The following is a 13,597-nucleotide window of genomic DNA, read 5'->3' as shown; positions in this document are numbered from 1 at the left end:
GTTTGCCGAGCCCTGGCCTTCATTCCCCACAATAATCCAAGCAGATTAAAAAAGCACTAAGACTTTTTGGAACTTCAAAAACTAAGCTGAATTTGCTGATGATGTAATACACTTAATTTTTTTTACATTAGAGGGAGAAATGTTTCATTTTCTCCCCTTTGCATTTTCAAAAATAAAAGTCTCATTAAATAGGCAGACTAAAGCAACTAGATCTAATGTAAATGGATTATTTTTCCTGTATCTGTCTAAAATAAATACTTATTTAATCTTATAATCACTTGAGAAAAATATTTCATTAGGTTTGTTACATTTTAAGTTATCTTGATGCAAATAGAAATTAATAAAACTTTGCCTTTAAGAGCACCCATGGGAGCTCAGGTCTCCTTGCTCCTAATAAGGAGGTGGTAAGCCCAGCCTTCTAGAGCAGAGGGACCGGGCCCCTTGGCACAAACTTGAGGACCAGATTCAAGTTCGCCACCCGAAGACTCACACTTCCAAAAGGAACTTTCACAATAACACCTCGGATTGTTAATATGCACGCTATTAAAGAAATACAAATACTACTGTATTTGTAGTATTAATTAATTTTTATGAGACGTGTCTTACTTGTTATTATTATCATCTGTAGTCTTTGTCACACATTCATTTCTCTGCTGGTGGTGTCTTGACCCAGTTTCAGCAGAGATCGTTACTTATTTTGAAAGCAATATCGCCCAATTTCCGGTATGATTCCGTTTTCCCGTCTAACTTGATGCATAAAACTGCTCAAGACGCAACCACCGTGGAGCGGCGTGAGGGGCGAGAGCAACGTGATCCAGCGGTGGATGGAGCAACAGAGGGAGCAGAGACGCAGACAGACAAACAGACATATCGATGAGAGAGACTCCTGAATAAGACACATTCTATTTGCAGTCAAGTGAATCGCACTGGGATGCGAACAATCTGACTTTTTGCAGTGGAGTGTCCAGAGAAGTACGCACGCAGCGCAAATCCAAGGTGACCAACTTTTACGCACGGACCTCTGGAGTTGTGGGGACCAGAATGCTGCATTGTAGTTAACTGCGATTTTGGAACGCTGGCTCCTAATCTGATCTTTTTGCATGGAGTTTTGTCTGCGTGCATCAAGCACTTTGACACGTTAACGAATCGTCTTCAAAATCATACATTTGGAGACATTTTCGGAAGCGCAGCGGAGACTCGCGCGTATACTGCAGACTGATATGGGAACTGTGCTGCCGTAGCCTTCGTCAATCATAATACCCTGCATTACGCACCTGTCCCATAGTTCCCTTAACGTTTCCTTTTGTGACTTTTCTGAACAGCGTAATGAACAGAGCCAGACGTCTCGCCTGCCTGTGAGTCACCATGAGCAAACATTTGGACAAACAGGGTTTATAGGCAGTGACACATTTTGGGGATATTTAACAGTGCGTGTTTTGCACAAGCGACTAACACACGACACCGGGACGAGGCTCTGTGCAGCCGGGGTATTGGACGCCGAGGTCCTAAATGCCCAGCCGGTCGCTTGCGGCTCCTCAGGCTGGGCGGCAACATGAGGTCCTGGGTCCTGCTGCTGCTGGCTGCGCTCTCAGCGGCCCGTCTGCAGCTCTGCAACGCTGAGGTAAGAGCGGGATCTGCCAGAAAATACACAGCATGACCCTCTTATGGGTGAAAGTAACACTTGATGTTATGAACTCATTAATATCGTACAGTTGTACTTAATGGCAGCCTACAAACCATTGTTTTTGCAGGCATTAATGATGCAGTAGTTCAATAAAATATGTTGATGATACACCCAACTTAAGTTAAATTTTAATTTGGTGATCCGAATATGTATGTTTGTGTCTACACTATGTGTAAAGAACTATAGTTGGTGAAGTTAGAAGAATATGAGACAGAATGGAAAAGAAAGATGGAGAAGATTATTATTATCTGGGGCTTCATAACATCCAAATGCTCTAATTGGGGCTGGTGTTATTGGCATCTTTCTCTGTGCCTAGATTTCTTAAATACTAAATATAGCCTGCTACCAAGTCCCATGTTCCTAATAGAAAAGAAGAAAACAACATTGTGAGTTCATGTTCTGACTCAAACCAGTGATGGATGGGATGGCGCGGTATCTCAACTGGTTAGAATTTCTGTTACTTGTCAGGAGCTTTTAACATACATCATATGCCTTGAGGTGATTTTGCTAACTTTGGGCTGGATGTTTTCTATAACAGTTTAACTGCAAGACAAAGAACACTATCATATGTGTGTGACAGCCTGTATATCAGTCTATTGAGCTTTCCCTCCCTGACTCTGTGGGATCTGTTTTATGTGTCCAGTTCCTTTTCAAGTTTCAAGAGAGTAATTCACCTGAAGTGTAGCAAAGAAGAGTCACAGTATTACAAAGGGAGGGAGAGAGGGGGTGAGGCAGGGCCTTGGCTGGTGGCCAAGCAGCAGGAGTTAACCTATCATACAAAGCTGGAGCCAAAATCCACCCATGAGCCCAGCCGCCATTTTCACTGTCACAGTATAAAACTGCTGTCACTCCACCAATGACAGCAGTTTTCTCAAAAACATATTCTTTTAGAGCAATTTAAATAATTACCCCATTAAGTCTCATGTTTCCAGCAGACACTTGTAGTGTAGAAAAGAGGAAATACCAGTTGGATGCCATATGTTGACAAAAATGTTGGTCCAAATTATCCCCAACACTGTAACGCCTATGAATGGAGGCCTTGGTTTTGTTCGGTGACAGTGAATCTTTTGTACTTGAGCATCTCATCTTGACATGGATATTTAACATAAAGAACTTAGTAACTGTTTCTTATGAAATGGCCCACAGGCCTTATTTGGTCACGCTCCCCCTCCAGCACTAGTTGGTCATGTGGATGAGATTTCAGATGACCTAGCAATAACTTGTTTTGTAGTGATCACAGCGAGCTGGCTGCACATCTGCTTTCACAAAATAAAAATGGCTGTCTTCCAAACACTACACGTGCAGTACGACCTGACGTGCCACCTCCATGGGAAAGGCGAAACTTATTCTCAGTGACTAATAATAATTATTAGGGTTTTCAGAAGCCAAATTCAACTGTTGATAAGAAAAGGCTTATCATTCTGTGGTGTCACAAACCTTAAACATCCACTGCAAACAAAGACTGTCCAGTGAGAGCGTCTCTGTTTACTCTGTGTTTGTTTTTGAGATGCTACAGGTGGAAAGTTTACCTGTGTTTTTGGGTAGGTCCCGTGTGCTGCATATTTAGTTTGGCTGCTCTTTTGCTTCTTACCACTTTCTCTCATTGTCATAAGATTGGAATCTCACATAATCTTTGCCCCAGAGGCACAGCATCATGAATCTTTGGTCAATGGGTGGAAACTGGCTGTTAACTTGTCAAACCTGCTGCTCTGTAGTCTTCATCAGAGAAACTGTTAGTATCCTCAGCTTTTTGTGCACGAGCTGCTGCAGCTGAAGGCACCGCAGCACTTTGAACATGTCACATCGTTCTCTATTTATTTTAATGAACACTGACCTGCTATGTGATGTAAGTGTGATACAGCAGGTCGATGTGCAAGTGCAGCTGAGACTCTGTGACAGTCATCCTGATCGTGTCACAGCGCTTAGTCCAGTGAAGAAAAAAATGGAGACATCTTTGACGTCTTAGTTTTGCACATCTGTCTGACTCACACACACATCACATCGAGAACATTCGGTCAAGTCACTACAGGTTCACTAACGCTGACATAATAAGTACATTTGAAAACACCGATATAATTTATGAGGGAAAGATACTTTTTTGTTTATTGTGTATCTGCCATGTCTGTGAGTAATCCAGTCAGACCTTGACATTTACACTATGTGTTGTCAAAGACACACACATGCATGAATACGTATGCACACTGAGAGTTGTCGCGGGTCATTTGTAAATCCATTTAAACAGAAATGGAGTCGAGAGTTGTCGCGGGTCATTTGTAAATCAATTTAAACAGAAATGGAGTCAAACACACAGAAGCACTCACATTATCTCAGGCCTCACTTTTTTCAACTGGTGTTCAAATCACAACTGTTAAATCAACACAAAAACAATGAGACACACACACACACACACACACACACACACACAGCTGACTGGCGACTTCTGCAAAGGTTGTTGTTTGATTAATGTTTCCGTGAGCGGGCTGGGAAGATTTACTGCTGCCCAGCATTTTACATAAGAACAACAACTAATCTGCCAGGGATTTTGCAGACTGTCTGCCATGTAGCAGTGTGTGTATTTGTGTGTGCACACATCTGGGTGCATGACTGGGTGTAGCTGTATGAACATATGTGCTTGGGGTTTTGTGTGGTTATGCCCTTGTGGGTCGGACAGAAAAGCGTAGTGGCACATAAGAATATTAATTTGTAAGCACCAAGTGGAGCAAAATCTAGTTGAGTTGGAAATAATAGGAATAATATTTATAAATGCTACAGTGAGAGTAGCAGATCATCATCATCATCAAAATAACAGAACCACTTGGTAAAAAGGTTAGAAATACAAAAGGTTGGTCAGTATCAGAGCTGTGGAAGCAGCTTGTCTCAAATTCGTTAGACACTGAAAAGGAGGCGCTTTATTTGTTTGTTTTTATCAAATTATTTGGAAGGTTTGCACATGTGGTCATGACTTTATTACATTTCAGAAGAAGCCTGAGCTGCTGTCTGAAATGTCACTGTTCTTGTGCTGCAACCTGTTGTGATGTGTAGGGCTGCAGCTAACACCAATTTCCAACCGATACACTATTATGTCTATTAAATTTCTTAAAGCCCAAAGTGATGACACCAAATTGCTTATTTTGTTTGGCTAAGAGTCCAAAATGCTGAGATTTAAGATACAGTATTTGGTTTTCCATAAGACACCGAAAGCAGCAAACCACTGAGAAACTGGAATTATAGAATGTTTGGTATTTTTGCTTAAAGGTGCTCATTGCTCATTTCTTTTCAGCCTAGAGGGTCTAGTGAGACTCAAAAACAAACTGACAACATACGCTGCTCCCAACCGCTCCTTGGCCCTCCCATGCAGCCTGCAATCTGAAGCTAGGGTTACCCGACTAACAAGCAACACAGGCTGTTTAAAATGCCCACTGACTTGAAAAGTGCTTCTTATAACCTTCTTTACATGCAGCCCAGTCTCACGTGACAATGTAGTATATTTACGTTGGTCCACAGCGTAAAACGTACTGGTGTCACTACACCGGCTGTAATATTGTGAAGCACCAGTGTTCTTATATTGCAGCCCAGTGTCCTCCTTCATGCTCTTTTTCCTCGATGTTTTGTGATTGTTGGCCAACAACAAAATGGTGCTTTACCACCCCCATCTGGACTGGAGTGTGGATCGGGAAGCTAACATTATGAACTACAGAACATTAAAAACACTAGGAAGGTAGGTCCAACAAGCTCCTGACTTTCACACAGACAGCTGGAGTGACTTTTCATTTGAGAGTGTTTTCACTGAAAGGAGCTTCTCCTAACACCAAACCATTTAGTTTCTGTGCCTAAATGTAACCAAGTATGAGGTGTCTTGGCCATTTTCTTTCATTTTCGCTTCTAGAAAGATGTTCCCATGTCACAATTTTTAATCCAGAAAAACACTGCAATGTCACTATTTTGGAGACGTTATTGTGAGACTAGTACGCACTGTAGTACATACGAGTAGCTATTATATATGTTGATGTGAGACTGGGCTGCTAGGTGGCAGGCGGGACTCAGATACGGACCGTACTCTGACAACACACAGCAGAGAAGCTGCAATAACAACAGAAGTGCAGCGAGCAGCAGAGTGTGACGGAGGAGGGTACCATAGCAGAGAGCGACAACGTTCTGTCCCATTTTCACTAGATTTATCAGACAATATGTAAAATCTTAGTTAATGTGCTTTTAAAAAGTAGTTTGCTTGAAAAGAGACGTATCAAATTCGTGCCTAATCAGCAGACCCAGGCAGAATTCCAACGACACTTGTGCAGATGTTGAAAAGTAAGAAAAGTAGAATCTCAGAATTTAAGCATGTGCACAATAGTTGTGTGATCTTGTTTTTTGTCATTTTCTCAGCCAAGGATGCAACATTCACATCTGCTTCACTCCTTGACTGGCTGGTTGCACATCTGTCTGGTGCTTCTTTTCATTTATTACACAACAATCTGTGACACTTCTGATGTCACCTTGTAGAGCTGTTCTCCTCAGCAGCCCATGTTAATGGTTAATGTCTATTAACAACGATTGTCTGAAAACGTGCACCGCCCTCCCAACATCCCCAGCCTCTTCTGTTTTTCATGGTGGTCGGTCTGTAGCCTACGTCTAAAGAAATTGAATCGAGCTATTTCAGTGGCTACATGTCCTTAAATGTTATGCTGGGGGAATGTCCAACAAATGTGCGATGAAATAAGAAATTATCAAATTTAAAAGTTCATATAAAGAGATGTTTTCACCCTGCTCAAGATTACTTTAGGTTGCTTTAATGCATTTTGTGCTTACAATTGCTCAAAAATAACTGTTGTTAGCTAATAAATATTTTCTTTTACATTACCAGCCCTCAAGCCCTTTTTCTTCTCCTCTACTCTGATTTCTGCTCCATCCTCTCTCATCTTTCCATCCATCATCCATTCCCAAGAGGGAATCTATATCTGTACTGCTGGTGTATGTGCATATGTTTATGTGTGTGTAAGCGCGAGTGCCCACCGAACTCCGTGAGATTATGAGACACTGTGTTGGCCATCGGCCATATCGCCGATAAAAGACGGCATGTGCTGTGACAGCATGGTGCGAGTATGACTCACTCCTCACACACTTTCAGTGGGATTCAGATTTTGTGTGTTTACTTTTTCTCACACAGTCTGCACTTCTGTTGACTGCATGTTTGTATATGTGTTTCTGTGCATGGATGCGTGTTTGTGTGCTTCACCTTTCTCCTCAAACATTCCACACAATCTTTCTGCCTTCCAGGCTTCTTCCAAGTCCTTGTGCAGTGTGTGTGTGTGTGTGTGTGTGTGTGAACCTGCTTTCAGATCATGACATCCTACCTGACAGACCCAACAGCCTAACTACACACACTCATGCAGCCTACGATATGAAAAACGTCCATGTTTCAGTACCAACCCTGAGTATAAAAGGCGTCACTACAAACCAGAGAGGTCTAGTTTGTGTGTGTTAGGTCACAAATAAAGAAGTTAGTGTCACATTAGTGCCTGTATAATTTAGCTCTTCTGCTCAAGCCACTATTATTAGCTTGTTGTCCAATTCTTGGTCCTTTTTTTAAACCAGCAGTTTGTTGTATGTTCATGTGAGGAACTGTTTCCTGTCTGTCCCACGCTCTAATTTACAGTGTGTGTGTGTGTGTGTGTGTGTGTGCGACCAACACTAGGACTGTGATGATAGCTTGTTGCAGAGCGAAAACTGCCTCTGTAACTAAAACTGTATGTGAATAAGTGTGTGTGTGTGAGGTTCTCTGGGCAATTTGGGCAGACAGTTAAGTGGTTAAGCATCTGTATGTGAACTGGAAAAGAGGGGGCGAGTGTGTGTGCGTGTGTTTGCTTAACTAGGTCAGCCAGTGGCTTGTGAAAGTCATCCAGGTGTCCTGAGCCACCGCCGCCCACAAAGCAGACAGACAGAGGGAGAAAAGGAGGAGAGAAAGACAAGAAGAAAGGGAATAGAAAATGAGAAATGAACAGTATTTTTCTAATCATACTAAATTCGGTTTGAATCTGGTACAGGTGTACAAAAAGGTTGGACACTCCAGCTGGTGATCATCCTTTGCAAAACATCCAAACTATGAACAAAAATAAAACTATACTTTCAGAAATATAAAAATGTTGCACTTTTTCTTATTTGAAGACGTCACATCCTGGAAAGGTTTGACTTGTCTGGATGCATGAACACCAATACTTAACTACACTGTCTTGTAGAAGTGGGAACTATGGATGAAACCTTCTCTCACATCATTGTGTACTGCAGTCTCAAGTGTACTGGGCAGTGAAATTACTGACAAATCAAGTTACTTCCTCACGTTCAGTGAGAGCTACTCTGATTTGGTACTTGTCAGTTGGACAGTGTCCTTTAAATATTTTACTGAGATGTTTTCTTTTTAGATTTATGAACAGACATTTGCCCCAGAAGCTGCTGAGTAAAAATGATTCTCACCTCCATCATTTATTAACTGGCTGGTTAGGCTATAGCCTGAATGTATTGTACAGTGTCTACTCCTACAACCACAGATTATCCAGCCTTGATTTTACCTCTCAAAGATTAATGTCAACTTTAACAGGTTGCTGCTGGGTTCAGGTGCAGTTAATTATCAGTACAACCCAGTCTGGATAAACAGTAACTACATTAGGTCTTAGCACGTGGGGAGAGAGTGCAGTAGAAACCTGGTTTGAATGTTAGAGGAATGAAGGTTTGGTTTAAGTTACTGTTTGGTTTGGACTAATGTTACAGATTTTTTTTGTTGAATACGGCTGATCACAAATGAGAGGTTTTACATTCAGACAAATAAATCACAAACGCACCAGAAAACTTGAATTAAAGCAAAAAAAGTCCTCCAAATCAGTGTGGAGACATCTACACTCCTAAGTACAGTTTATAAAATGTTAGTAGGAAAGCACTTCAGAAATTTCTAGACAACCTTTATAGAACAGCACGGCAATGATTTTGCATTGAACTGTATAAATTCTCCATCTGTGTTTGCAGGATTAAGAGTCCTAACACCTCAGAGAGTAATCCAGAATTCTTTCCTCTCATATTCTTAACACTCCTTAATTTGCTTTGGCATCTTTGTGGCATGTGAATGCATCAAATGCTGGTCCAGCTGCTGTGAGATGGGATCGACTTACGGCCAACCAAAGCAAAATGTGACACTGAAAACTAATCTGCCTTTGATCTCGATAAAGAAACTGCAGGAGTGTTTCCTTAAAAACAGCCAGACTGGATCCATAATGAATTCCAGCAGTGGCATCCACTAAAAGATCATTAAATATAACATTCCTTCTCTTTTCTTGAGTGATAATTATATTACTTTAAGTGTAAGATAAGTTAACAAACCATTGATCTGTTTCTTAATACGTTGGTGCTAAAATATGATAAACTGAACTTTAGCTGAACTGAAATAACAAGAATGGTCGAGACAGATAGACAGAAAGGAAAAGAGAGGCTAATTTCCTGCGTTACACCCGGAGTAACAGCGGTGTTTGTGGGTAAACAGACGTGTAGAGAGTGAGAACAGCAGCAGCAAACACCAATCACAACCATGATTTCCTCTGCAGGAGGAAGTGAAACTGGAGCAAGTGTTGACTGAAGATGGAGGACTGAGATATTATACATCAGCTCTCTTTCTCTGTGTGTCTCATGGCTTGGGTTGCTTTGCTGCTGTTGTTCATTTCTTATTGAGTCAAAATGCCTTTTTGACAGCATTCTGAAATAATTAATAAAATCAGTCGACAATACTAATTATCAGAAGATACAAGAAGCCATTGTAACACATTGTACATGTCGCTGCTCTTCCTCACACAAATACATGGTCTCCAACTCTTTTTCTGACTTTACAAGTCAACTGAAATCACCTGAATGCTCCATTTTGCCATGGATGATGGTGAACATGGATTATGAGATACTGGAGGTTTCACATAAAAGGTCTGGCTGAAGTAGGCTGCATTTTTCAGCTACATTTGGTAAAGCCTTCAAAATAAGACATAGCTGGTGATTTATAAATATTTACTATAACTGATTCCAGAACATTGTTGGCATTCCTCGAAAACACTGTGCTTCCACAGTAGGAAACAACACAATGTGTCTGTCTCCACAGGGCGATCCTCTCCCTCCGTCGCTGGTCGACCTGGTGGGGAACTCTCCCATCTCCTCTGTGGAAGACCTGAAGGTGCTGCTACAGCAGGAGACCAATGCAATAGGTACTAATGACCACACACGCACTCTAACAACACAGACATGGGGGAGGTGAGCATGTGGGTGGATCCACAGAGGCCTGAAGAGACAGGAATGTAGTAAGCAAGCATGTCAGTGCACACGCTAAGCGCTACGTTAAAGCACTATTTACCCGAGACAGCAGCGAGACTGATGAACAACTTGATGAGAGAGACAGAAACAGAATAGCTGTGACCTTGGGGTGTGTTAGACAAACTGAAACAGAGAAAGAGAGAGAGAGAAACTTAGAGCACAAGGTCGCTACATTGTTCACGTGCTCTGGATTCCACTCCAGGTTTTGAAATATGGATGTGTGTGTTTGTGTGACAGAAGGAGACCTTACCCTCTGTACGCCTCCGCCTCCACACAGAGTCCAAACAAACTAGTGCACACAGTCAGACACATGCACACACAGCTGAGCGGGCGATTAAAAAATTCTTTATAAACGTATCCTTCTGAGGAGCCGAGTCACACATACATATATTAATAGAAGGCCCTCTGATCATTCTATAATGCATAAATAACACTGTGACATGACAGCGACCCTGGAGGGGAAGCAGCAGAGGGAAGGATGCTCAGAAACAGGGGCACGAGGAAATGACTTAGTGTATGTGTTTATCTGGATTCAAAAATGAAGCCTATTTAAAGTTTCTCAGTGGTCTCGGTTGTATTTCAGACTTCAGGCAGTACATGAATGTTTCATTTTAACTATCTTCTTGTTGCCATCGGGTTTTTCATGCTGCTAAGTTCTGTTTGTGTTCAATTGTTTCAGCTTTTATGCTAATTTTGTTTTTGTGGTTTTAGCCACGCTGGCTGCAGAGCTCTGTGGATGGCAGTGTTGGTCAGTCAGACAGCCCGATCCATGCTCGAAACAGAATTAAATGCATCACAGAATCAAAATATTTAGACAAACCAGATAAGAAACTGCTCTCTTTCTGCACCAGCCACTTAATTAGGCCTAAAAAAAAAACTATCATATGACACCTTGTGCCCTTGTGCATTGCACTTACACACACACACACACACATGCACACTGCCCAAAGGCAATCTGCACCAGGGATATAATTAGGAGTAAGGGGCTACAGTATGAAATGATGACATATGTGAGAGTGCAAATGTGCACACTCACAGACCGACACATGAGCTATATATAACAACTCATATCTCTCCTCAACAGTATTCTTGACAGCAGTGAGACAAATTGTGGCAGAAAATAGCCTAATTGTTTTAGCGGGAGGAGAAAAAATGGCTTCCTTTGTGCAGTGAACAATGAGTTTGGCTAAAAACTGCCCTAACAGCATGTTCTACACATTTTTGCCATCGCTTGTAAAAGTGGTGCCTCAGTGTTGTCCAGTTTCAGATAAAAGGTGGAAAACATTAAGCTGAATTGATTAATTCCCTAATTGTTTTTGTCTCATCCATCCATCTCCTCTCCTCCCTTATCTGTTTCTGTAGAAGAGGAAGAAGACGAGCATGATATTCACACAAACCACACCCATGGCCGGTACGCTAGAAGCCTTGGTAGGTTTCCACATGTGCTTGTGTCCCTTCCTGTCTGTTTGTTTCTGCCATCTGTCTCATCACTTCTCATCACTTCTTACCAAATATCCTACATTGTTGTCTCCCTCACCTCCCCTAGCCGTGGAGGCACAGGTAGCCCAGCAGGCGGCCTGTAAAGTTCGGACAGAGGTGATGGAGGTTGTGAGGTCCATGGTGGACCGCCGCAATGCTAACTTTGTGCTGTGGCCGTCCTGCGTAGAGGTGCAGAGGTGTTCAGGCTGCTGCAACTCAAGGCTGCACCAGTGTTTCCCCACTGTCACCTCCAGCAGATACCTGCAGGTACACGGAGCATAACGCTGCCAATGGTCACATGACTTTATGATTCTGTACAGTAGCTGTGAAGAGCTTCCGCACCGTGACACCAAATGCTGGTAGTTAAATCAGCAACAGCTGTTCACTTTAGTATAGTATTGACTTTCATTAGAATATCATGATGATATGGTCATTTTATATTATCATTTTTACAGTGTTCTTCTCTCCAAAAGAAAAGTTTACCATTTTTGAAAACACACTTATTTGCTTTCTTGCTAAAATGTGAAGATCAATACGCTTGTATTCTGATTAGCTTAGCACAAAGACTGTACACAGGAGGAAACAGGTAGCCTGGCTCTATCCTAAGTACTGTTAAAATTCACCTAACAACACATCTAAAGCTCACTACTTAATATGTAATATTTCATTTGTTACCACTCCTGGCTCGCACATAACCCCTCATTAAAAACTGGTTTTGTGAATTTTTTAAATTACTGGGCAGAACCAGGCTAACAGTTTCCTCATGTTTTCAGTCTTTTTCCTAAGCCAAACTAATAGGCTCCAGCTACATATTTATAAATTTACTGCACAGAGTAAGAGAGGCATCAATATATATCTTAAAACAAAACATGTTCGATTTAGTTCATTTTCCTCTGAAGTGCCTGGGCAAAATTTGGCTCATGTAATTCATGCAGCGAACAGTAGGACGCAGTTATCTGCTTTCAACATCAGTTTATATATATGTATATATTTGTGTTATGGAGTAATGGTACTATTTTAACCACTTTGGCTGCCAGGTCAAAGTAACATGAAGGCTCAGATGCTTCCTAAAGCTCTGTGTAGACATCTTAATGTTATTGCTTCATTTAGGATTTACATGCTTGGGCAGACATTGCAGAAAATGCCATAATCTGATTTCATGCATGATTTAACTTTGAGAACAGGTATGTCTATGTTTCTTTTTTAGGAAATGATATGGAAAAGGCAAGTCTTGACTGAGGGTCACCACATTTCATAGACTTATTAGCTTGTCTGGATATGTCCACAGCCAATCAGATTTGTGACTTGTTTCATAACACATCTCACCACATACCTACTGCTTTTTACCTACAAAAAAGTCAGAATGATTTGCTGATTGATTTTGTTGGCTTTTCCATCATGTCTGGATTTACTCATTGCTAATGCTTTTGTTCTTTTTGCCTCTTTCCCAGGTGACAAAGATCCAATACATAAACAGGAAAGCTCATTACGACAAAGCCATCATCTCAGTGGAAGATCACGTCAGCTGCAGGTGTCAAGCTTCCTCATCTTCCTCGTCCTCATCGTTTACTCCTTCCTCGTCCCTACCTGTAACTCGCTCCTCCGCTCAGAGTAACCCCATCCCCCCTCCTCCTGCACCACAACAGTCTCCCCCATTGCCCCACCTTCCCCCGCCCCTTCCCCGGTCTGTTCACCCTGCTCCACCCAAGACTCATGCTTCAAAGGCCGACCTCCATCGGCACGATGACCTGAAGTACAACCAGCAGCCTTACCATTCTGAGGAGCATGAACCAGTGGCAAGACAGTGGCAGCATGGTAGCTACACCCAGTTGGTGCACTGGTCACAGCCCAGGATGCACCAAGCACCCACACACGTGCAGTCAGGGGTGCACCAGCCGAGCACGGGAGCACTCGGCCCAGTTAGCAGCTGGCCTTTGGAGAAAAAGGTGGAGCACAGTGTCACGGGAGGTACACAACAGGTCGGGCATGGGAGTGGGTATTACGGGAGCAGGGAGGAGGGCAGCGTGCATGTAGCAAACACTGGTAGTGAAGTGCATCATCCAGATCATGCACAGAGGCAGCAAAAACATCAGCAGAGGC

The 13,597-nt window shown here is 42.2% G+C and overlaps 1 protein-coding gene across 1 annotated transcript in view; it reads left to right on the top strand.

Moving 5' to 3' along the window:
• Window positions 1-750: 750 nt before the first annotated feature.
• The window catches only part of pdgfba (platelet-derived growth factor beta polypeptide a), a 15,743-nt gene continuing 2,896 nt past the window's right edge, over window positions 751-13,597 (top strand). The window contains exons 1-5 of the mRNA XM_020586212.1: window positions 751-1,621; window positions 9,810-9,912; window positions 11,381-11,446; window positions 11,565-11,764; window positions 12,949-13,595. Coding sequence (XP_020441868.1) covers window positions 1,553-1,621; window positions 9,810-9,912; window positions 11,381-11,446; window positions 11,565-11,764; window positions 12,949-13,595 — 1,085 coding nt within the window. The 5' untranslated portion in view covers window positions 751-1,552. The remainder of the gene's footprint in view (window positions 1,622-9,809; window positions 9,913-11,380; window positions 11,447-11,564; window positions 11,765-12,948; window positions 13,596-13,597) is intronic.

This window comes from Monopterus albus, unplaced genomic scaffold (assembly GCF_001952655.1).
Source record: "Monopterus albus unplaced genomic scaffold, M_albus_1.0 scaffold398.1, whole genome shotgun sequence".
Lineage (NCBI taxonomy): Eukaryota > Metazoa > Chordata > Actinopteri > Synbranchiformes > Synbranchidae > Monopterus > Monopterus albus.
The sequence above is the reverse complement of the archived record's forward strand: the minus strand, read 5'-3'. Positions and strand labels throughout refer to the sequence as shown.